This window comes from Rattus rattus, chromosome 4 (assembly GCF_011064425.1).
Source record: "Rattus rattus isolate New Zealand chromosome 4, Rrattus_CSIRO_v1, whole genome shotgun sequence".
Lineage (NCBI taxonomy): Eukaryota > Metazoa > Chordata > Mammalia > Rodentia > Muridae > Rattus > Rattus rattus.
Genome location: NC_046157.1, coordinates 130,079,893 through 130,104,145, shown reverse-complemented (window position 1 = coordinate 130,104,145; position 24,253 = coordinate 130,079,893). Strand labels below are relative to the sequence as shown.

Below are 24,253 nucleotides of genomic sequence, written 5' to 3'. Positions count from 1 at the left end.
GTCTTCTCTTCCATGCCCCTGAGCCAAGAGTAACATCTGTGTGTACATATGCTATGGTAATAAATGCAGGAGATAGCAAACAGGTTGGAAGAACCTATGGATATTGCTTGACAGCCTTTGTTTTCTATCTGGGTCAGCTGGGGTCAGCTGAAGTCAGTGACTTAACCCCTTGTAAAGCTCTATTAAAGACTTCTGTTAAGTATCCCCTCTTACCCATGTGATGCTTTCTGTGCTGTTCAATTAATGCACAGCAAAAGCTCTTTGTTGTGGACACACAGGGACAGACATACACAGAGAGAAAGTGATTTACAAGACAAACAAGCGAAGAGACAGACTCATTCAGCAGACATAAATGACAGATGATGAAGGAAGAGAGGGGTAGATAATATTTGAATCTGAGCTCACTCTTGGTTAAATGACACCATGGGAAGTGCTTTTTAATTTCTCTTCCTTAATGAGACAGTAACACATTTTGCAGACGGTGTGGCTGTTATTAATGTGCTCAAACTGATGCTAGAGTAATAACTTAGAATAGAACTGTGGCTGTTTTACATCTATTAATAATGAGCAGCATCTAACCTACTGAGTGTCTCGTGAATTTATTAATTATCATTTTTATTCTTTTACATATGACTCTCCAAATATGCCTTTATCTAAGCTACTTTGTTAGGATAGCATTAATTATTAACTCTGCCTAGAACAGCCTTATAAATATCTCTTCTTTCTGTGTATTATATGTGGTGTGCATACATGTGTGGGGGCACACATGTATGCAGGGGCATACACATGTGTGGGGGCATGGAGAAGACCTGGGAGCACACCTTTTACTTTTTGGCAATCTCTCCTTCTAGATCCAGAAATCATGAATTAGATAATGCAGGTCACCACCTAGTTCAGAGATTCCCTGTCTCGGCCTTGGGCACGCACTGGGATCACAGGAGGTCGCCACACATACCTATCTTCTAGGTGGGTTGTAGGGGTCTGAAATCTAGGCCCTGTGCCTATGCAGCAAGTGCTTTTCTGGCTGAGCCATCACCCCAGCCAAATTCTTCTTTAGATATATTCTAAAACTATGAGATAAAGGCTGTCTTTCAAGAAATACGTAGAGTCGACTTCTAATGCATTTAGGTGTAAAAATGGCTTATGGGCAGTCTAACATAGAGCTTTACAATAATGCCAAATCTATGTAGGGAAATACTACATAGAAGATGACAGTGCATTAGGAGGCTGATTTTTAACAAAGTGGTTGAGCGACCCACCTTGAAACAAATACATACATAATCTGACTGTGGGTATTCATATGTGAATTTTGTATTATACTTTTTTCCCCCCCAACTACTTGGCTCTTTGAAGAACTTGCCTGTGAGTTAATAATTTCACTAAGTCACAGCTTGGTGCTTCTGCTTCATGTGAACAGTAATGGATTTTGGCATCAGCTACTCTGGGATTTAAAGTCTAACTTTGACGTTTATTAACTGCAGGATCTGAGAAATGTCTTCTAATGTCTCTGCTTTCTGGTGGGCAAAGTCTCTGAGTGGGTGAGTTCTTTAAAAAAAAATGCTAGCTAAAGGAGTGAAGTAAACTGAGTTATTTTCATTTTGCCACACAAGACCTTAGTGAATACTTATTGTCTCTTAATGTCTCAAGAACGCTGTCCTTAATTGACTATATAAGGTTACTACCTTATATATAAAAGAAGCTTGAGGCCATGCATCAAAAGGAAGGGAACGGCATGCTGGGTTTCTCCATGTTAAAACTGGGTGATTGTTATGTGTTCTCTCAGTTCTCACAACAGCCCTGTAGCGTAACTCTCTCCATCTTGCCTTATGCAGAAAAACGGACGATCAGAGACCAGCGATCATCTGTTCAGGATCACATGGGGACAGATTTATCCCAGAATCCACATTCCTTCACTTAAAGTACCTACTTAAGAGAGGGCTAAATACATTTTTAAAAAAATTAAATGCTGAGCTTTCTTTGTTTAGCTGTGTTTTCTCTCATGGGTAATAATTTGTTGGTACACCTTTAAATAACTGAAAATATAATGGGCATCGCTTTTATAATATGACTTCAAATTCTCTTCTATATTCACATCTATGAGTACTCTACGTATATGCTTTTAAACAATGGGCATATTCTGGATATGTATTTTATATACTATCCACATACTGTTTGTGCATGCGCGTGCCCACTCGAGTGCATCACGTAGATATGCCTGGCACACACAGAGACCAGAGGAGAATGTAGGGTCTCCTGATCCAACCCACTCCATCTTTTCCTCGGACACAGTGTTATAGGTACTCTCAGCCACACAGAACTTTTTATGTGGATGCTGGGGGCGGGGTTTGATCCTCGCTCCTTATCGGTGCACAGCACAGCAAGAGCTCTTACCATCTGAGACGCATCCCCAGCACCTATCCACATGTTTTATATTTCACTTTCCCCACACTGTTCATGTACACATTCCTGATAATTAATTATCACATGCTAAAACAGTGAAAAGATACCCAGCATTTTGCCATATTGATGCGCCGTTAGCTGGCCAAAGTCAACCTTGTATTCACAATTAGAAGCCACCTGCTTTATCCCAGGTGGCGGGGAAGCTAATTAAGTGGCACGTGGATCTGCACAGTATATTTCTGAATATTGGCGAGCCAGCTATTGGTAAACCACGATAGTCACTAGTTTAAATGGGCGCGAATAGCAGAAGCAGGGGAAGAGAGTCTGTTTTCCTACCTGCATGTTTTCTCTCATATCTATGGCTTCTCGCAAAGGATGAACTGCTATTTTGAAGATATCATCTATGGTTTTAAGACCGATATTTCTGAGCATGGTGTATTCTCGAACTTTCTTCCCCATTCTCACGGAAAGGCTTCGCTTCTGCGCTTTTCCTCCTCCACTCCGATTGGTTATTGCTATGTGGACAAAAAGGGTCACATGCTCCATGATATCCCCCACAAAGGAGCGCAAGGGGACATGCCGGTACCCGGGTTGCAGACATTCAAACGGTATCGTGTACTGCCCAATGAACTCATCCCCAATGTAATCATCATCCAAAATGACAAAACGGACCATGGTCAGCTCGGGAAGGTTGACTTGAAACTCGAAAGTTTCATCGAAAATGGGATTATCACTGTTCTGTTGTACAGTTTTAGTTCTTTGCTCGGAGCAATCAGCTGGAATTCCATGGATCTCTACACAAACGTAGGGGTCTATGACATCCCCTTTGGCACAAGCTCCTTTGGGCTTTGGGAAGTTCTGACCACTGATGATCTTGATGTGAAGAAGCAGGGGAGACACTCCAGGGACAATGCCCTTAGTGTTGGCGCTAAAGTACGAAACCTCATCTCGCATGATAGATGGCCTGAGGACGTAGCCACATCCCCCATTTTGAAGAAACCAGCCGGTGTGGAGGTCCATCATTGGACCAGGAGTTTGAAAATTCATTGCCACAATCTGACAGCCACAATTCCAGAAGTCCTGTGGGTTCAAATTACTGGAATCTATCCGCATGGCACTAGGATAGACCCTTGATAAGAACTTCTTGTTATAATTCACGAAATCCTCTGGATACTCATTTGCGATCCGGCTGGCCAATGTTTCACTAAATGAACAAATTTCCCAGTAGTTCTGGGTTTTCATAGACAGTTCAAAATCCCTGTACTGAACGGATTTACAGATGGATACCAAGTCAGAGAGCTCTCGGCAGAGCCAGATATGTTTCTGCTCACCATTGTAATCTCCCGACATCCTCCGGGACATCTCAGCTTCTTCATCCTCGTCGGTCACTTCTCCCTCTAACAGATCTGACTCCGAAGGCAATTTCTTTCCTTTCACAATGATCATATGTTTTAGTTTTTCAGGCGACGGGAGGTAGGATTCTGAAGACAGAGGCGCTTCTGTATAAAGTTTATTGCCAAACACCTTTTTCATCTGCTGAACCATGACCCTCTGCTGTGGCAGAGAACAGTGATTCCCCAAGCAGAGAATGAGTGGGTACTCTGAAGCAACGAAGGCGAACTTATTTATCACCTCCAGAACACTTCGAAAGGAAAGGAGCATGGCCATGTTGTTCCTATTGCACAGGATGGGTTCATTATCTGGACCGTCACTTACATCAAGCTCAATGCTTCGACAGCCCATCTTCAAAGCCCTCACATACCCATTGATATCAGCTGGCCCCCTGAACTGATCTTCTATCAGGTAGGTATTATGGGACGCATTGATATAGTAGTGAGATAAGGGTTGGGTCATGTCTTGGGCAACCTTCTTTTGCTCTGGATCAAAAATGTCGCATTCTGGAGATAATAAATACTGGGTAAAGCCATCAATTGCAAGGAAGCCTTTCTGGCGACCATCTTCAGAAAGTTCGTATCTCCTAATGATGTCTAAGCACATATCCTCAGTGACGTGGGTGACCCCTTGCTCAGCTTCTAAAAAGAGCATGAGGTCATTAGCATCCAGATACTCTTTGTTCTTAGATATCTGAACAAGTAAGAAATACACTTCTGGTCTAGTGCAAAGTTCACAGAACGCTTCACAGAATTCCTCTTCTGTTACCCGGGTAGTTAGTTTTTCTTTGCTCTTCTGGATTTCTTTAAACTTTAACCTGATCTTAGATTCCTTCAGAGTAGGGTTGAGTTGTTTTATTAACTCCACCGAGGTATCTTCTAACATAATCCCATTCCCATCAACATCTGCTGCTTCAAACACCGTTTTCAGCCACATGAACCGTGGTGTGTTCTGGTTGCCCTCCATAAAGTCAAGTGGTTGCTTACTACGAGAGACCAGGTACCGTAACCCCGACACCCAGATGTTCGCTACATCTGCTGAATTGGCAACTAGGTCCAGAGACTCGTAATTTTCCCCATGGAGTATGGAGAAGGCACAGTCTTCACAGATCTGGTCAGCAAGGCCATTGTTTCTGAATGTCTCCGTGTTCTTCCCCAGCCTGATCTCTTTGATGGCAGAAATGTCCAGCTTGGCTTTTTCGAGGTCTTTCTTGGAAGGTTCCCAGCGTAGAGCCTGGAGGTCAGTGTCTAGGGTGAAAAATCGGTTGTAGATGCGAGAGTTTGGTCGCACTTTCTTCAACTCGCAGCCAGCCTGCATGAAGCTAATGCAGTCATGGGCACTGCTAATCTTCTTCTCCGACGGCATGCTGCTGAAAGACACTGTTTTCTTTCTGCCACCACATTTTTGGTTTGAAGGATCCTATAAAAAAAATCAGAAAAGAATGATCAATCTCCTTTAGAAAACCCAAATTCATTAACACTGTACGAACGTCTCAAACTCTGAGCAGTCCGTTATCTAACAGAAGCTAGTCTGAAATTTACCCTTTCAGTGATTCACAAGTTAAATGACGGAGAGAATTAATACCATTAGGCTCCAAAGGAAACTTATATTATAACTCATGTGTGCCCTCCAAGAATAAAGCCCAGCGTTGGCTCATCTGAAACCATGCTAGGTACAGTGCCTTGGGAACCTCCACTAATGGTACAGCAGACAGCATCCATGAGACTGGGTTCAGCAGGTTATCCATGTGGCCTGTGGCTCAGCACAGCAGACAGCATCCATGAGACTGGGTTCAGCAGGTTACATGTGGCCTGTGGTCTTCCCTTCTAACGTGTAGAGCCCTTTACACTTACTGTCTTCCTTAAACTGTCGATGTTGAATCGATGAGTACTCATAATTGCAGGATGATAGATTTTTATCTGCCTTGGACTATTGCTATTCTGTTACAGCCAACTCATTTACACTGAGCACCTGACCCCTTCCACTTAAAACTGGATAATTCATCACTTTAATGAAGTTTAATAAAGTTTTCAACTGCATTACTAATTCAAACAATTCTCCCTGGAACATATATCTAAAATGCATGTTTAATGTACTTAGAGTACTAGATCTCATAAGCATACCCATGGCACAGGAGTATGAATGTTTCAGAGAACATTGCCCTCAAGCCAGAAATAAGTAGTCTTCGGGTTTCTTCATTCAACTTACTAGGTATATTAACTGGGATAAGTCACTTAACCTCTCTGAATTTTAATTTCTACTTCCCAAATAAGATCTGAACATACAGTCTTCATGTTATTACTCAGTGTTATCCTGAGAAAAGAGAAAGCCTATGCCCATTTTGGTTTGTAAATGTGAAGTCCTCATAAAGGTTCTCTTTTGGAAGGAAGAGTATGTCTCTCCATGTGTGTCTGTGGGACCATTCTGCTGGAATAATGAAATTAGCAAGGCATTAACTCATTCGTGGCTCCTAACATTTAAGCAAAACCTTCGACAGTAATTTGAAACATTTCTAAACAACCAAATGATACGACCACTCTCAACACTGAGACGTATACCGAAGCAGTCTGAGCTCGGTACCTTGCCTCCACCCATCTTTTTAGGAACTAACCTCTGGTGCAGTGGTATCATCTAATTCATCCAGCCCCTATGAGCCTGTCTATTCTATAGTCAACAAAGGCATGGTGATTTATTATTCAATTGGCTAAAACTCTACGAGCAAAAGAGAAATAAATTTTGCTTTAGCTGTGGTATGCGGTGGGATGATTCATTGACTCAACTACATATCAGATCGTCAAGAGACACAGGTATAAATTACCCAGTCTGGGTTACAAAATACTTTGGCTCCTGGGTTCTGTGGCATTTGACAACTTGGCTTCTGCTTTCCCAGAGACTTTCTATTTTAAATTATCCCACAGTGGTCAATTGCCTCCATCCTTAAAAGACAATGATAAATCTTCAGTCGTTCCAACACATGTACCCCACTAGGACACGTTTAAATTCATCACAGCCCACGTGCTCAGAAATATCAGATGTTCGTATGTATTTTTCCACCCCATCAACATAGGAATCTAATGACACTGCTAAATGAGATTAATCTACCAAGTAAAAAAAAAGAAGGAAACTGAATCTTGGTGACAAGTTGGACGGTGATTCAGCGTTCTAGCTATTCATTTGACTAGCCTTTTGCACTGATGAGAGCTTCAGCTTGAAAGCATGCATTTTGTAGGAGATCGTGTTCCAGATAGAAATGTTGTCAGCAGAGTCATAGAACCCACAACGGGTCCCAGGAAACTGAACTTGGGGAATCAGTGTTCCTCTAAATGCACATTTGTTTCCTCAGCCCTTCAGATGCAATTGCAGATTACACTCCTCTCCTGACTTAAGACACCACTCATCTATGAGAACAAACTGTCAGGCCAGCATGGCCTTCTTACATAAGCCTCTCTTTCTTGTAATGATCGCTATTAAAATCAACTATTTACCACTATTAAGACAAGATTCAGGAGAAGAATAGCTTCTATTAAGTTTATAAAAGAATTCGCCTGCTCCATAGTGCTAAGTTCTTGCCTGGACTTAAAGAGCATGTGTGACTGTAAAACATGTCCCCACGTGCCCTAAAACTTGGAGCCTGAAAATGATGTGAATCTCATGTTGTCATCTCAGAAAAGGTAAACATCCAGTTTTTGTTAGTCCCCAAGTCATCTAGCAACTGGCCATGCATATGTGAACGGGTAATTACTATGTCTACTGATAGCTAGGGCCAAGATATTAAAAACTGCTGGAAAGGAGTCAGGATGCTGAGAATTTCCCTAGTTCTGCCATAGTAAAAGAAAATGGCTGGCCCTAGACAACAGTCCTCACACTGTTACTGCAATGTTCTTGCCTGGGAAGTCTGGGAGAAGGAGCAGAGACATCATCTGAAGTCTTGTTGGGAGACTCGAGTCTCTTTTGGAACCAGTTGATTTCCAGGACACCTGGACAGTGCCCTCCACCCAATTCATGTATTCACTGCAATAATACAGTTGCAGATTGGTCCTGGATAAGGAGAACGTTAAGGTAAACAGCCTGCAAATATTAAAGTGTTGGTTATGGGACATGGATAAAGACTCCAAACAGCTCTTTCACTGTAAGTCGCTTGTCCACAGTTATCTGTATACTGTGAATCCCAGTCCTAATTGGCACTTGGGTGGGATCCAAAAAGAGCAAGGTCTGACCTCAGTCCAGGTGTGCTCTTTCCAGCTTCCATCCAATTAGGTGACGGGAAGGATTCCATCCGCCAGAACACGTACCCAAGAGATTCTGATACAGCAAGGCAATGTAATTCTTCCCAGAGCTACCTTCCCTCACTATGAACAAAGACAAAAGACTGAAGTCTACCAGGATAAAATAGCACATTGTGGGGCTCTTGTGTCCTCAATAGAAAGCTGGCCTCACGGTCCAGAACTTAAGAATCATGTGCTGAGCATAATCCCTTCAACGTCCTGAAATTCTCATCTAACTTTCCAAATGATCATTTTCCGTGAAGCAATCACATTTAAACAAGCTAAACGATAAAACAAATAGGCCAAATTGTGTTTCTATGGTCCCTGAATGACTCTGAGTATTGCTTCGTGCTTGGGATCCACAGTCCTTGCAAATAAAAGCAATAACTTATAAAGGATTTAGCCACCAGCATCAGAGCTTTAGGTCTTGGCCACATGCAATCAATATTCTAATCTTTAATGTACTTACTTACCCAAAACATTATTCATGGTACATTCATATTATAAAAAACCTACATAATCTCATGCTTATCACCACTAATTTTTAATTTGGAAATAATTTTGAAATGCTAGGGGGAAATGATGAGATGCTGTTTTAATTGTTTTTCATTATTTTCTACGTTTGTTTTTATCTATGGTAAAGAAAATAAAACCAGTCGTGATTAAATGCGAGTCCTGCTTATAAAACAGTAGATTTACAGCTCCTTAAACATATTTCATTAGATTGGAACTGGGTACAGGGCAGGAGGGAGTTCACAGAAGCTAAATTAATAAAACTGCTTCTGTAAATATCCACTGGCATTTGCTCTCTTGTTTTCCATCCAACTACATTAATATGCGGCAACATAACAGGAAAATAACTTTTCTTCACAATACACTAATAAGCTCTGGAAAAAGAGTCTATTTGCTGAAGCAGAGCTTTAAATCTTATTCATGAAAACATTATTTCAATGGGATAATTTTAGGGAAAAACTATACTGATACAAAAAACAGCATGAGTATCATCAGGCGTGGAGACCTGAGTTTGGTCCCTGGATCCCACACAGAGAAAGGCGAGAACTGACTCTGGCAAGCTGTCCTCTGACCTCCTCACAAGTACATGAGTCCCACAGGGTACATGCATGCCCCACTTCTCTCTCCACACCCACACACAGATAAAAGCAATGGGACTTCTATTGAAGAAAGCAGAGGTAAAATAACCAGTCGTTTTCTTGATATAAGACAAGTTATAGGTTTCAAGCTTGAATGAGAGGTAAATACAAACACCACTGCATGAATCATAGAAAACATGATGGCAACATTAAAGAGAAAATTTTTACTTTGGGATAGCTTGGATATTTAGATGACTGTGATGATCTAGATGAGGCTACGGAGGAAAGTTAGCTCCAAGAGCTGGTAATTGTCAAACAAGCTTCGGTTTTGGGAGTTACCATAAACTAACAACATTGAGATATGGACCCACAGGATCATGCAAAGCTAGAAGCTGAATATAGAGATGCAAAATAATGGTGAGGAGGAGGAGAGGGGGAGAAGAATAAAAATATTAAAGCTCTCACAGATGCCATGGCCTGAAGATAGTGCTGTGAAAATGGATCTATAATATTTCCCTGGATTCGGCAGTTAATATGTTGCTACTGACGTTAACAAGAAAAGAATTTATATCTCATTCAGGTGAAGAACAAACTGGAGCTATGAGAAATGCTAAGAACTGAGAACTGAGGAGTTAAAGGAAAGCATCATGGTCCTGTGCTGGGAGCAGAGACCAGGATGCTACAGTACCATATGGAAGGGTAGAGTGGCCAAGCAACAGACCATGACAGCATGGGAAGGACGATGGCTTTCTCCACATCATTGGTGGAATTCAGCTATCTCACACACACACACACACACACACACACACACACACACACACACACACACACTTCCCTCATATACACAAGTACACATAAGTGTTTGGCATCATCAGGAGGAAACCTTAATTCTCCCACACAGGCCTAACTCTTCACACAACACTGTAAAAGAGAGAGAAGGGGCCCAGTTGCCTTCCCATTTCAGGTCAAGGGAAGTCACAACTCTATATTATAGCGCTGATTCCAAAGTAAAACTCCTAGAGTTACTTTCCATTAAAACCCCAATCACTTGAAGCAGTGTCGCATGTGGCTAATGTACATGGGTTACTGCTCACAACATGCAGCCCACACTGCATGTGATGAAACTAAGTCCTGGATACCCACCAGTGTCAAGAAGCAAGAGTTTAGCTCTCATGAACCGTGAGCTTTCCCTCATGGTTCTCTAGGTGAGGTTACTAAGCAGTTGAACACTACATTGTCCTCAGACAACACACTCATTCTGTACCATGTCCAAGTCAACAGGAGCAAAGGCAATGCCCAATGACTATGTGCCTAGGTGTCCTTCCAGATTAAGTTGTATGGCTGTGTTGAATCCTACATTTCATTATTAAATAAAATCCATTTAATGAAATCCATTGAAGGTTTCTCCTCCCAGAAACATCACAAGAGACAGAGATGAAAACATACTAAAATATAGAGTGTAGTCAGTGAAGCTCTTTCTACAAACTAAAATACAGGTAGCTGGTGACTCTGATGCTTGTGCATCATCTCTTAAATGATTCTTCTTTGGAAGCGAAAGCAGTTGGTGTTCTACAGAGGAATCTGAGGGTTCACACAGCATTGCTTCTTGGGACTTCTGTTTTGCTAAGAAGAGGAAGTTTCCTTCATGATACACTGGAGCCATTAGGAGTGACACCCAGAGTGCTTAACTCAAGATCTTCTTCGGTGTACTTTCTATCCAGTTTTTACTTTCCTGCAAGGATGACTCTGATGCTTTATACTTTGTGTTATTTTAAATCCAATATTTATTTTAATTATTTCACAACAATTCCCTGTGTTTATACCCTGTGCTGTGTGCTGTGAAGTGATTTGTTCTTTAAAACAATTATTGTTTTGGAACATCCCCTAAGATGACTGGGATGGCAAAATCAGTAACATGTCATCATTCCCATGTTTGAGACTTGAAGTTTCTTGTTCTTCCCTAGGTCATGATTTTCATAGGTGAGGAAAGGTGGTGGTTGAAATGTTTAACAACAACAAAACTAGAAAATAAAACAATGCAAGGTTTAAGACCAACAGTACAGGAGGCCAAGGTCACTGCTCTGTGACAGTTGCAATCTGCATCTGCCAAATTAATTTATTAAATATCTGAACCCTCCTTCAACACTTAGTCACTAACGCAGGGAAAGCAGAGCTGTATCCCTTCTTTCTCCAGAGCCCTTCATTTTGCTCACACATTTGAGAAACGAAATTAGTAAAAGCATCCAAAAGTCATCAAATTTCCATTGCCAGACATTCGCACACATAGATCCCAATGTCTTTCTTGTTTGTTAGGTTTTTTTTTTTTTTTTTTTTTACTCAGACAATTAAACTTTATGGACATGAGAGGACCTGGCTAGAGGAAGTCAGGCAGATAATGGCTTTAGAAACTCTATCTCCAGACATGCAGTTCATTCCTTTTTTCCATTGATCCCAGCCATTTCTGTCTCCCCACAGCATCAGGACACAAAGCCTGCAGTTGTTTATGATGAAACCTCCCTGGCCAACTGGCTTTCCAGTCTCAGTCCAATTTCCTGTCGCGTGCATAGCTTAGGTGCTCCTGTTCCTGACTGCCTTCAGAGGCTGGAGTGGCTTGATTCTCACTTCTGCTCTCCTCCTCTACAACCCTCATGGTATACATAACTGTCAAGGGCATTTCCATGCCATGTTCAGTCAACATGACCTCAGCTGCTGATGCACCAATGTAAACAAAAGCAGGGGGATGCCAAGAAAGGTCATCTGACAATTATTCAACATCCTCTGAGGAATGGAGTGTGGCCATCAGTCCTGCTCCTCCATGATGGAAAAATGTCTGCCTCATTCTCAAATGCACTACCTTCAAAATTTATCAGAGGCGTGTGTGACTCCTAATCAGAGATGCCAAGAATCACATGGACTTGGAGACTGAGATACAATTATGCCGTCCCGGAAGAGACCCCTGCACAGCAGGACGCAGGAATTCTAGTTGACCTTGGTTGATTCTTGTTGAGACTAACTGGAGGCTATCTCTACAGAAAATAGGATGCTGTGTTTCCTTCAACATCCACAGTGATGGGCATCTAAATGTATACTTTGAATGAGTATATACATTACAAATGTATATCTTTTAACTGATCACTGCAGAGATTAAACATAACAACACAGTCATTTTTGGGCATAAACACACAGTATAGTGCTTTATTAAGGACTTCATCAGAAATCTATGCATTATTAGGAGCTCCTTCAAATCTCTGCATAACTGTGCTTTTATCATACTGACTGCTGTTGTGCATATGCCTAAAATATTTGATCTGAAATTTAAAGTATTAACAAAAATGGAACATTATGAAATAGAATTCACTTCACAAATGTGCCTGACAAGAGTCCTTTGTTTTCATGTGCTAAATAGACAAGTCACAAAACAGTCCTTCCTTCATTGTGATATGTCTATTGTAATTGGAATATTTACCCTAAATTATGAGAAGGCAATATTGTTTACATTACTGTCAGTCACTTAAAATTTTAGATACGGTCTCTCATATCTGTGAATAAGGTATATTTATAAGTGAAGAGAATGGTCAGCATGTGTCAGCACTGTGGAACTTCTCCCATGAGTTATCAGCACGTTACTAAGGCCGAGTGTCAGAAGCAACGTCGTAAGAGTGAGTCAGTTGCAATTAGACTAGCTTAAGTGGAAATAGGAAATGTTATCAGCTCTGCTTTAGAACATAAAGTTTTCATTACTAGAAGTGGAAGAGCGATCAACTTCCAGGAATTTGCAGCTTTCTGTACAATATTTGATATGAAGAAGATTCCAGATTATATTATCACTTACAAATTCCAAGCAAAGAATAAAACATGATTATCATGTTGCTTAGAGATTAGAGATGGTGATATATGTGAATAAACATATGGTTTTCATGTTAGAAATAAAGTCAAACAATATTTTAAAATGAGGACTTTACCTGAAAATATGTTATAACTCTGACTTGAGACAAAGATAATCTACTTCAGTGACACACAAACTCCTATTCAAACTTATTCAACTTTTATTCAACCTGAAGTCACCTTTTTCTAGACTCAGAGAAGTCTAGTCTTTCCTAATACATAGAGGTGAACTTTAACTAGACTAGTTTATAAAGTTTTCCAGTGCAGTATTTCCAATTTATTAAATCCTTTTTTAAAATATTAGCTTTCTACACCACAGCTCTCTGAATCATGCAGAAGATAACATGCCAATTCTCTTGACTCAACTACTATGTATAAACATATTCTTATTTTTTCTCCTACAATGAAAACAGAATATGTTCATTGGCATCAGTCACTAACATAATAGAAATTCTTCAGCTCAAACAGTCAACTTAACCATCAGGATGAATGTGATTATGACACAAAGAGTTTGACACAAAGCTTCCAGAATGGCTTCAGACCATCTCCCGCTTTAATCCTGATTGCATTACCTTTGATTAACTGAGCATCCACATCTGCCCATGGGCAGGGAACAGATGGCTGAGCTCAGAGAGAAAGCATTCTCCTCACAGAGACCACAGGTGAACCCTGCCTTCTCCCTCTCTGTGAAGGCTCCACATTTTAAGTAGAAACAAATCCACTCCCTTAGTGAAGAAAAATGTGAAAAGAAACCATGTGAAGATATGTTTTAGTTGAGAAAAATGCATAGCCTGTAAATATTGCGCTGGCAGAAATTACTGAAACAATGAAATCCTTCTCCCTGAATTTGCCTGATTGGGGAATTAATGAATTTTACATAATAGATCTCTTATTTTGTGTGGCTTTGGGTCAAGCAAAGTTTTACAACTTTTAATATTCACCTATCAAAGATAATACAATAATTCCTGACCTAATTTAAAGGGCTGCATTAAGGAAAAAAAAGAGGCATGCTAGAATACCATCTGATTCAATTCTCAACTGATAGATCTGTTTGTCTCTCTTGTGAAAAGTCCAGTGTGTATTGAAGCAGCAACAAATGCTTCATCAAGTCAGGCTTACTCCAGGAATTTAAGACAACAACATTAGGCAACTCATTAGTGTAATTCAGTAAAGAGGTTAAAAGAACACAAATAAGTCAAAGAAAAAAGTTATGGAATAACTATAGGTCTGAGAAGATATCCACCGAAACACACTGAGATACATTAAATCCCAGCAAAACTCCCACTAAGCTTGGAAAACATGAAAGCTTCCTTATTATGACCACAATAATTTTTTGGAGTTCTGAGAAAACACACACACACACACACACACACACACACACACACACACACACACACACACAATGCACACAGAGAGAGAGAGAGAGAGAGAGAGAGAGAGAGAGAGAGAGAGAGAAAGGGAGGAGGAGGAGAGGAAGAGGAAGAGGAGGAGGAGGAGGAGGAGGGGAGGAGGAAGAGGAGAAGAAGGAGGAGGAGGAAGAGGAAGAGGAGAAGGAGGAGAAGAAGAAGAAGGAGAAGAAGAGGAGGAGGAGGAGAGGAGGAGGAGGAGGAAGAGGAAGGGGAGGAGGAGGGGAGGAGGAAGAAGAGGAAGAGGAGTAGGAAGAGGAAAGGGAGGAGGAAGAGGAAGAGGAGGAGGGGAGGAGGAAGAGGAAGAGGAGGAGGAGGGGAGGAGGAGGAGGAAAAGGAGGAGGAGGGGAGGAGGAAAAGGAGGAGGAGGAGGAGGAGGAGAAGACAACGACACAAAGACAGAGACAGAGAAACAGAGACAGACAAAGATAGATTAAGAAAGAGAATGAGAATTTAATTGTGAAGCCTCATAAAGGAGGCGAATGATTAGCAAAGAAGAGATTTACCTAGAAAAATCTCAAAACATCAAATGAAAAAACAAAAAAAAAGGCAACCAATAAAACTGATCAAAAGAACAGTGGCAAAGCACAGTAAACAAATGAGCACCTGCTTTACAAGCCACCCCTGCAAAAGTAGGAGGAGCAAAGGGGAAGTCTGTTCAAATTAACACAATATGCTAATAATGAAGGAAGCATATATGTTACAGGATATGCAAAAGCTTATTTCACATAAAAATTGAAAAGGGAAAACTGAATAAACGAATGCATACAAACATTACTAGAGACATCATAGAAACCATAAAGGGGGAGATTAGTTTTGAACACACAAGAAAATAAAACACTTAAAACTAGGGTTAAGTATGCATTATGGGAAATAGCGAATGAAGGTTCTTTATGATACAGAGCAAACCACATAGCAAGTGTATGTATTTACAAGCCCTAAAGTATACCGTGTGCATGTGCGTATCTGTGTACCCTTATTATTTGCATAAGGCTATCTGAAAAGATGCATTCTCATTTATAAAGGGGCTATCTCTAGGACAAAGGAAGTAAAAGTATGGGATTTCTATTGTGGAAATTATTTTAAATTAGCATATATTAGCATATATTATGAGAAAACATTCACAATATTGCCACATTAAACATAATTTTTAAATGTTAATCCTGTAATGAGCTCATTACTTATCAGAAGGATAAACTTTATAAGGATAATTAATATCTGTACTTTTACAACTTGATAGTTAATTAAAAGTAAACTTTCAAAGCACATAAGAATTTTTAAATTACACTAAAAGTTTAATCAAATATTATTTCTTAAACATGAGAGCTCTTAGGAGTGACCAATGTACTTGTAATGTACTAGGGCAAAATATCTCAAAAATGACAAACCTTTGATTTATAAACTATTTTAGAATCTTACATCCAGACTATGAATTTCAGTGAGCCTTGTGAAAAAATGTCAAAAGCACAATTATTTTATAATATATCTGTACAATTACTCTGGTCAGCATTCAATCAACTAAAATGACTACATGTTGTGTCACCTCTTCTAAGACAAACTCTTTCTACCCCGGATCCCCAAGAGCAAATCTAAATAGATAAACATTCCCAGGAGAGAAGATTAAACTGACGTTTCCCCCTGATTGTTCAAATCAATTTGATTTCTATTAAATGCACTCCACCGCTGATGAGATTCAAATCTGTTGTATTAAATTAGGACTTAAATATCTCAGAGAAATCAGGCCCAGCAAGAGTTTCATCTGGTCTAGAAGCAAATTCCAAATCCTAATGATAAAATTCCAACCCTAAGTCTCAGGTAGAGGTCAGCCCTAGATGCTCTCCGCCAGGTGGCTTCACCACAGCTCTTTATTGTCATGTCTAGATTGTGCCAGCAAATTTGCCTTTGCATAATGTCCTCTTGAATTCTAGCCCCAAAGGTTTTCAGAAAATACAGCCTAGCATAGCAAAATTTTTCCAGTATTCTAACCTACATTCCTTTATTTCTTTAATTATATATAGTTACACATTGTCCATTATAATAGTTCCTGATCTAAACTCAGTTCATCCAACACACACACACACACACACACACACACACACACACACAGAGAGAGAGAGAGAGAGAGAGACAGAGACAGAGAGACAGACAGAGAGAGACAGAGAGAAAGACATGCACATGCACACGCACTGCACACACACACACACACACACGCACACACACATGTGCACACACTTCTGTCCTTCCCTTTCAGTGAACCCACTCCCTATTGTCTGTGCTTTGGTATATTTACTGTGTAAGGCTGAGGGCACTCAAATAATGCAATCAATATTTTTCCTGGCATGTCATTTAAAATAGCAAATGTTTTCCTAAATCATTTTTTTCACTCTGGGGAAAGTTAAGGACTACTATTATATTAAATCAGATGAAATATGTTCATTTACCATCAGGACTGTTACTTTAGAATTCAATGGAAAGAATTTTCAAAATGCAGCAGCAGCCTTAAGGTCCTCAGAACTAGATGGCCGGGTGCAGAGTCTGGGTGTACACCCTTAGTGTCTTATGGAGCTTGAGCTCAGTCCAGGATCTTCAGCTTGAAGAGGAGCTCCTCAATGTCTGGACATCTGTGGCAAGGGGACTCCCCAGGTCACAGGGATCTGTGAGGTGACAGCAGCTGAGGGGACTCCCCAGGTCACAGGGATCTGTGAGGTGACAGCAGCCAAGAAGCTGGTTCACTTAAAGGAGAGGTGATGGCTAGCTACATGTGTATTCAGCCAAGTTTAGAAGCAGGTGATAGCCATCAAGCCACTGGCTCTTTGCCCAAAAGTCACAGGCCTGAAGGCCTGGAACCAGCTTATGACAAGAAGGACTGAAATATCATTAAGACCTGTGGTCTTTCTTCAATGTTTCTGCCATCACCAAATCAGGACAGACATCACCACCTAAGGTCCTCGTGTCCCTGTGAGGATGTGTCTTCCCAGAATCCACCTTTGCACTGGCCCCTCTCCTGCTTTCTCCTACTTTCCAAGGATGCCACCATGTCTCTACTCCACCTTCCTGCCGTGGTTTCTCTTCTCCACCTTAAGCTGCAGTGAGTCAGTTCAGGAGGGTATAGGAGGCCTAGTGGCAACAGTTCCCAGTTGAATAAAGTTGGATGAGTTCAGCAGTAGGGTTTTGTTAAAAGCTGCAATAAAATTGACCTCATATCTCATGCATATCAAGACCAAATTTAGTCATAACACTGTCACTGCTGTTACATATTCTTAAGCATTGGTTCACTAAAAATATTAATAATACCGCCAGGTGCTTCCTTGGCTCCAAAGGAAGGTTATAAAGCTGTAGGAAGGCAGCAATGGTCATGCTTGCTCTTGGTGGTGGATTTCAGAAGGAGGTGTGCACCACACCCTTTATCAGTACAGTAAGTTAACTGTGACATAGGTATCCTAGTCACTAGAACATCAGCGTTGCTGAATCCAGAGATCTTTAAGACCCAATCAGAGCAGGGTTGTTTGTTATTTGGTTGTTTTGTTGTTTTTTACTGTTGCTATATAAGGTGTCAGTTTTGCTACAGGCCTGTCCAAGTTGCCATCTGTGAATGGAAGTGACAGTCAGAATTCATGAGAGGATGATATTCAAATACATTCACCTCATCAGCTAGAAAGAGGTGACTCCAAAGGAGTGTTCATCCCAGATTGTGGGAATAAAGAACAGTCTTCACATAATAAATTCTTTTCTGGTACTTAATCATAAAAGTATCATGGACAGCAAGAATCCCAAGCCATGCTGGGTCAATTAAATTAAACTTGTTTCAACATAACGTTTCATCTTCTAGAGCTCATTTAAATTATCAGTGAAAAGAATATTAAAGTCATTTATTACTACAGACCTGGGAGAGAAACAGAGAAATGAAATACTTAATGAAACCATTTATAATCTATAATCATTTTCCTAAACAACATTTCCACTAAACACTTAACAATGAAAAAGTGAAGTAATTTACAATTAGCTTGGAGACAGATCTCTAATTAATCTCTTAGAGAAAGAGGCTTGACACTTCAACGTAGTTAAACTCGATTAGCAGTGCTACCAGGGAAGCTAGCAAAGAATTAAAACGGAAAGCCGAAATGAATTCACTACATTTACTTAGTTTCATATTGCCATCTCGAGGTAGTTTCTTAACAATCTTTTATGAACTGAGAGAAAGTGACAGCTCATCCTGTGCATGAGAGTGACTGTGTCTATTACCACCTCAAGAACCTCCAAGCAAAATCATATCACATTTATAAGTGGAAGACAAAGTATGGAGTAGCTCACATTTCTAAAATATTTTATACCTTTTCCAAGGGTTTCTATATTTGTTTCCTTGTGAAATCTCTGTAGGATTTTAAAGATGACAAAATCCTAGTCATTAGGAAACTAAATGGAATGCCAAAAGCATAAAATCAGTGGCAGAACTGGTCTCCAGGCCCACAGATTCCTATTCATGGGTGACATTTTTTTTCTACAGCCATACTTGGTCTCTGCATTTCTCATTCTAGTGGATTTGCTTACCCTCCACAGTGGCAAGGACTACACATGTTCCAGCTGTTCAGACGCACACAAAGACACATATACCACATAAAGACAAATGAATGCACATACATGCACACATAGAGACACACATGACACACATGGGCATTCACAGAGACACATATACATGCACAGAGAGAGACACGCACAGACATATATATACATTCAGAGAAACACACACAAAGACTCACACAAATACACATACTTGCACAGAGTCACATATGACATGCATATACATATATGCTTATAAAGACACATACACAGACACACATGCATACACATACATGTACATACAGACATATATACATATGCATGCACACACAAATAAAGACACATACAAACACACATAGGAATATATACAGACATATACACACATGAATATGGAATAAAAAGTCTGTGCTGGCATTAATCATCTTTTTGCAATAGCACTATCAAAACAAGATATGGTGTGGACAAGAGTTTCCAAATCACGTAGGTTTTGTAATATCTGAACTTCTTTCTATGTGTATTTATAGAGTGCCAATTTATAGAGTCCTAGCTTACTGGGAGATGGAGAGATGATAAGGCAATAGCATCTGAAGTAAACCATGAGAAGAGCAGGGTGACGTGGTACACACCCAAATATAGGAACTTAGACAATAAAGGCAGATGATTGGGAGTTTAAGGCCAGCCTCAAACATAATAGCTTGAAGGTCAACCTGGACTATATGAGACTTTGTATTAAAATAATAATAAATCTCCAAAACAATCTTAAGGAAAAAAAGTAAGATATTGTAGATAGTGAACATCCACTGTAAACTGAGGCAGAGTCCTAAGGGTTTAGACAAAAGACAAGACTAAGAAAATTCCAGGCAGAAGAACAGAGGTGACAACCATTGTGATGGCTGTACAACAAATGCAAGGACAGGAGAGGAAAAGAAGCCAAAGCGAACCCAGAGGCTGTAGTAGAAAGCACTCAGCAAGGGTTTAGAAGCTTGAGAGCCACTTTAAAGAAATCTGGAATTTATTTTATGGCATTGTTAAAAAAGAAGGATAAAATTTCCATTAAAAATGCGTATATGCTTAGCTGTGTTTTGGAATATAAAAGCTTTCAAAGAGGAGCTCACACAGTCACTGTAGAAGAGATTGCTAAACTGGGGTGAAAGCAGTGAGCGGCAGGCTTACTAAATGGCCCACTGAGTCACTGGTGTGTGGCGGCAGGAAATGGAGAAGGCACTGCCATGAATGTCCTGGCCTCTCTGGTTTGAGCAACTGAAAGACTGGAGGAACTGCAGGTAGACACACCAAAAGCTCAAGGTGTAGCTTTGTGAATGCTCCCAAGCCCTGACAGCCCTCCAAGCAACTTGATCTTGGGTCAGACATCTGATGCGATACAAATTTGTGAATTAGGAACCATCAGGTGCTATATATAGGAAAGCACGGGTCTGGATATGAAGACTGAAAAAGAGAAGGAATAAGGAGAAAAGCAGTCAGCATCTGCTTCGGGAAAGGTTGACACTGAGTTCTGTAAGAGATAAAGTTAACAAGAGAAATAGCTATAAACAGTGAAGCAATACGGACAAGCTGGAAATGGATGTGGTGACAGTATGGAAAGACAGAGCCATGCATCTAGAGACATGGATTAATAGAGGTTGATCATCTCACGAGTGTCTGCAATTCCAAAAAAGGGAGAGCAGCTAAGATAAAAGCACAAAGGAGATAAGAAGAAGAGAAGTGGTCTGGGCTTATCTGGCTTTGAGAACAGAAATTGCTCTTCTGCTCTAACAGAGGAAAGAAGGGAGTGAGTATAAAGGAAGCAGGTGATAGACACGTGGTGGTAAAGAGACGAACCTCGCATCTCGTGACATCTGGTTAATCTCTTCCCGAATAAGATAGTCACTTGTTCAGAATAGAAGGAAGAGAAGCTGGAGGCCTGCCAAGTACAGGGGAAGTGTTCTTGCAGGTTCCAGTCCATCTATATCCTTCTGTTTCTCCCTGGGGCATCATCACTTCCTGACGTCACTATATATTTTTGATGTGGAGCTGGGGAGGCTCTGCGCCCTCTGGGGATCAGTAACCTAGTCCCTAGGATGGGCATGCTCAAGCTGATCAACCAAGGCATTTGCTGTCTTTCTGTTTACTCACTGCTGCAGCCCAGTGAAACCCACTGACACCCACACTTGCTCTTATCTGCAGGAGACTGTGAGAGGCATGGAGCGGAGCTGTGGACAGAGAAGAGGGTCCTGATGACCTCCTATCACCCTAGATTCAGCTCATGACTCCAGACTTAAGACTGAGTTAATGACTTCTGCTCAAGACAATGTGAACTTGATGGCTGTCACTTTCATGCAGCCACCCTGACATGACCATTTGGTATAACCCCTGTGGACAGCAGGAGAGAGACTGTCCATAGAAAACATTGTCTGGAACTTTGGGGTCTATTTGTGATCGGTTATTGAAAATTCATGGTGATATAAGCTTCGGAATTTCCACTGGATAAGTCATACTTTAAATGTTTCATTATAAGATGTAACTCTTAGGTATATTAGTAGTTTAATAGCACTATTGTGTAACAAAACAAAATTAAAATGCTTATATTGTCTACCATTTTCTCAGATTTAAAGAGGTACTTAAGTGCAAAAACTACAGAATAAGAAGCCGCCAGCTGTTCACATGCTTATGTGGGCAAACAGCAAATCAAAAGATGTCCGTCTTCATCCCATGTTTGCAAATGCAGTAAGACCATCACATGAAGGAAGGAAAGACCCCACAGACTTTACTAAATTATTTAACAGCTACAAACAGATGTGGCAAATCCATTGATGGTGACACAAATCATTTCCTCTCTTTCTCTTCCAGCACAATAAGCAAACACTTACAGGTACTAAATCAGCATCTTCATGAAAGGCCAAATAACAGGGCCCATTCATGAATCACAGAAACAGACATATAGAGGGTAGCAAGATGAATCACTGACACATCAAATATTTGCAGAAGATAAATAACTACTCTGAAGGATATTGCAAAAATATTGTTACCATGATTCAAATGTAAAAGTCATTTCACTGAACTGACATTTATCAAATAACTGGAGAGAAGATGGTAAGAATTAGATTATCAAGATTTCCCTCAAAATCATTCTTATTCACTTGGACCACTCTGGACCGGGCATGCCTTCAGACTACACAGATTCTCTAGTGAAAGAAAGCTTTTCTAATGCTGTGTCCTCGTCTCTCACAAGGTGATACCTACGCCTGTGTAGAAAAGGATACCAACGCAGGTTCGAGAGTTCTGTGTATGTTGCTCCAACTTACTAAACATCCCTGCTCCTTCACATCATCAGTGTCTTTCTACTCCAGTCTGAGGATGCGGAGCCCATTTATCTTTGAGATGAGGTCTTTCATCCCTGATTATCCAGACTGGATGGTCACTGTCTTCCAGAGATCTGTGTCCCATACCCCCAACTCTACTCCTGTGTTAGAGTATAGGCATGCAGGACCACATCCCAGTTAAAAAAATATACGTATCTTACGAAGAACTTCATACAGCATAATTTGATCATATTCATCTCCCACTCCTCCAACTGCCCCAGGGTTCATTCTCTCCTCCCTATCATCCCAACCTTGTTTCATAGCCTCTCAATGCCTTTAAAGACGATTTTTGCTGCCTCTCAATAAGCTCTTGCATTTCGAGAGTCTTACTGTCCTTCAACTTTTATGAGTCTATTTTCTGACACTTCACAGATGCAAGCACAGAACCAAGCAAACTCCTTCCCTAGATAAATAATTAGCATTCAGGGCCATGCATGGTAAAAAAAGATGCATGAGGTGATTATTCTAAACCTAGTGGTCTGCAGACCCCACATGAGCTGCTTTGTACATTGGTCACATGATGCATCCTTCCAACAACCGTTGTAACTCCGGTTTATTACTCTGAGATTTTCCAATTGTCCTTTAGGCTTTAAAATTTCCTCGTTCTGCATTTTGTTGCACTTGTGGGGTTCTGTTAGGACTCAACATATGCAAACATGTGCCTCTAAAATACACTGCTTGACTCACCCAGCGGGGTGACTCCAGAGCAGAAATAATGTCGCAAGGTCTCCTGTGTGTCAGAAAAAGAAATCTACTCAGTCCATTCAAATTCTTGCCTCTATAGTCCTAATACCAAACGTCTGCTGAAGTTGTCCCAACAATAAAGGGGAAAGTCAAGTCATAGTTAATAACTAATATAACTACAGCATATTTTAGTAAGACTAAAATCATGGTCTCCTTTGAGTTCAGGAAAACAAGGTAACAAGAAAATGACAAAAGTTTAGGAATCAGTACCTTCCTCAGTTTTGTAGCTGTCAACAAAATGAAAATTATGAAACGTAAAAAATGGAATTCCTAAAAGACTATCAAGGAAATTAAATATTTTAATTGTGGCCATTTAAAATGAAAACTATTTCATATGGAGAGTAAAAAATTGAAATACCCAGTGTTATTTGAACTGATATGAACAAATCTATTTTGGTTTTGGTTTTCGAGTTGCAAACTGACACTTTAAGCCATTAAACTTGGGGTAGAGTTAAAGAAAAACCTCTGCTTGAAACTAACATCATGTTGTGAACAAATTTGGCTTTAAAGCAGCTTGCTGGAATGGACATTTGACCTGTTAATTGCTTCGTTAGCAGCTAGTAGCACTGTGTATGTGACCCCTAATGCAGAGGTTTCCTACCACTGCACTCCCTGATCTTACAGAGCGCTGATGTCCCAGCGCCTGGGACTGCACATCAGTCACACCAGTGAAACCTGTGTCAGCATTTGAACAAAGGCTTGCAGGAATCCCACTCTACGAATGTTGTAGAAACATTTATTTGAGCATTACTTTGACCCAGGACGGACCTGCTGAAAGCCAGACCCGAGTCTAGGTTTGTGACTTGTAGCTTGTTTGTTCAGTATTTCCATGTAACATAGTAGTATATGAACATTGGGTCTTAATTCCCAAAATGGCTTTTATATGAGAATACTTCCTTAGATGTTTGGCTTTCCATAAAAGCTAATGACAGCTTTTTTTTTGGCCAGAGTTCCCTGACCAGCAGAGGATCCCTGCAGCCCAGCAGCTCTCTGCTCCCCAGGCCCCTGGAGGAGTTCTTGCCGCCTGGTCGGGCGGGCTCTCCTGAGGCAGCAGAGCGGAGGAGACCACCAACGCTGCCCACCCCTGCCCACATCCCTGGCCCAGGAGGAAACTGTATACGGCCTCTGGGTACCCGTAGAGGAGGGCCCAGGAG

The 24,253-nt window shown here is 40.7% G+C and overlaps 1 protein-coding gene across 2 annotated transcripts in view; it reads right to left on the bottom strand.

The window, feature by feature from the left end:
• The window catches only part of Plcl1 (phospholipase C like 1 (inactive)), a 333,393-nt gene that overhangs the window by 49,620 nt on the left and 259,520 nt on the right, over positions 1-24,253 (bottom strand). For both annotated transcript variants that reach the window (XM_032901120.1, XM_032901121.1), the window contains exon 2: positions 2,737-5,211. In XM_032901120.1, coding sequence (XP_032757011.1) covers positions 2,737-5,211 — 2,475 coding nt within the window. The remainder of the gene's footprint in view (positions 1-2,736; positions 5,212-24,253) is intronic.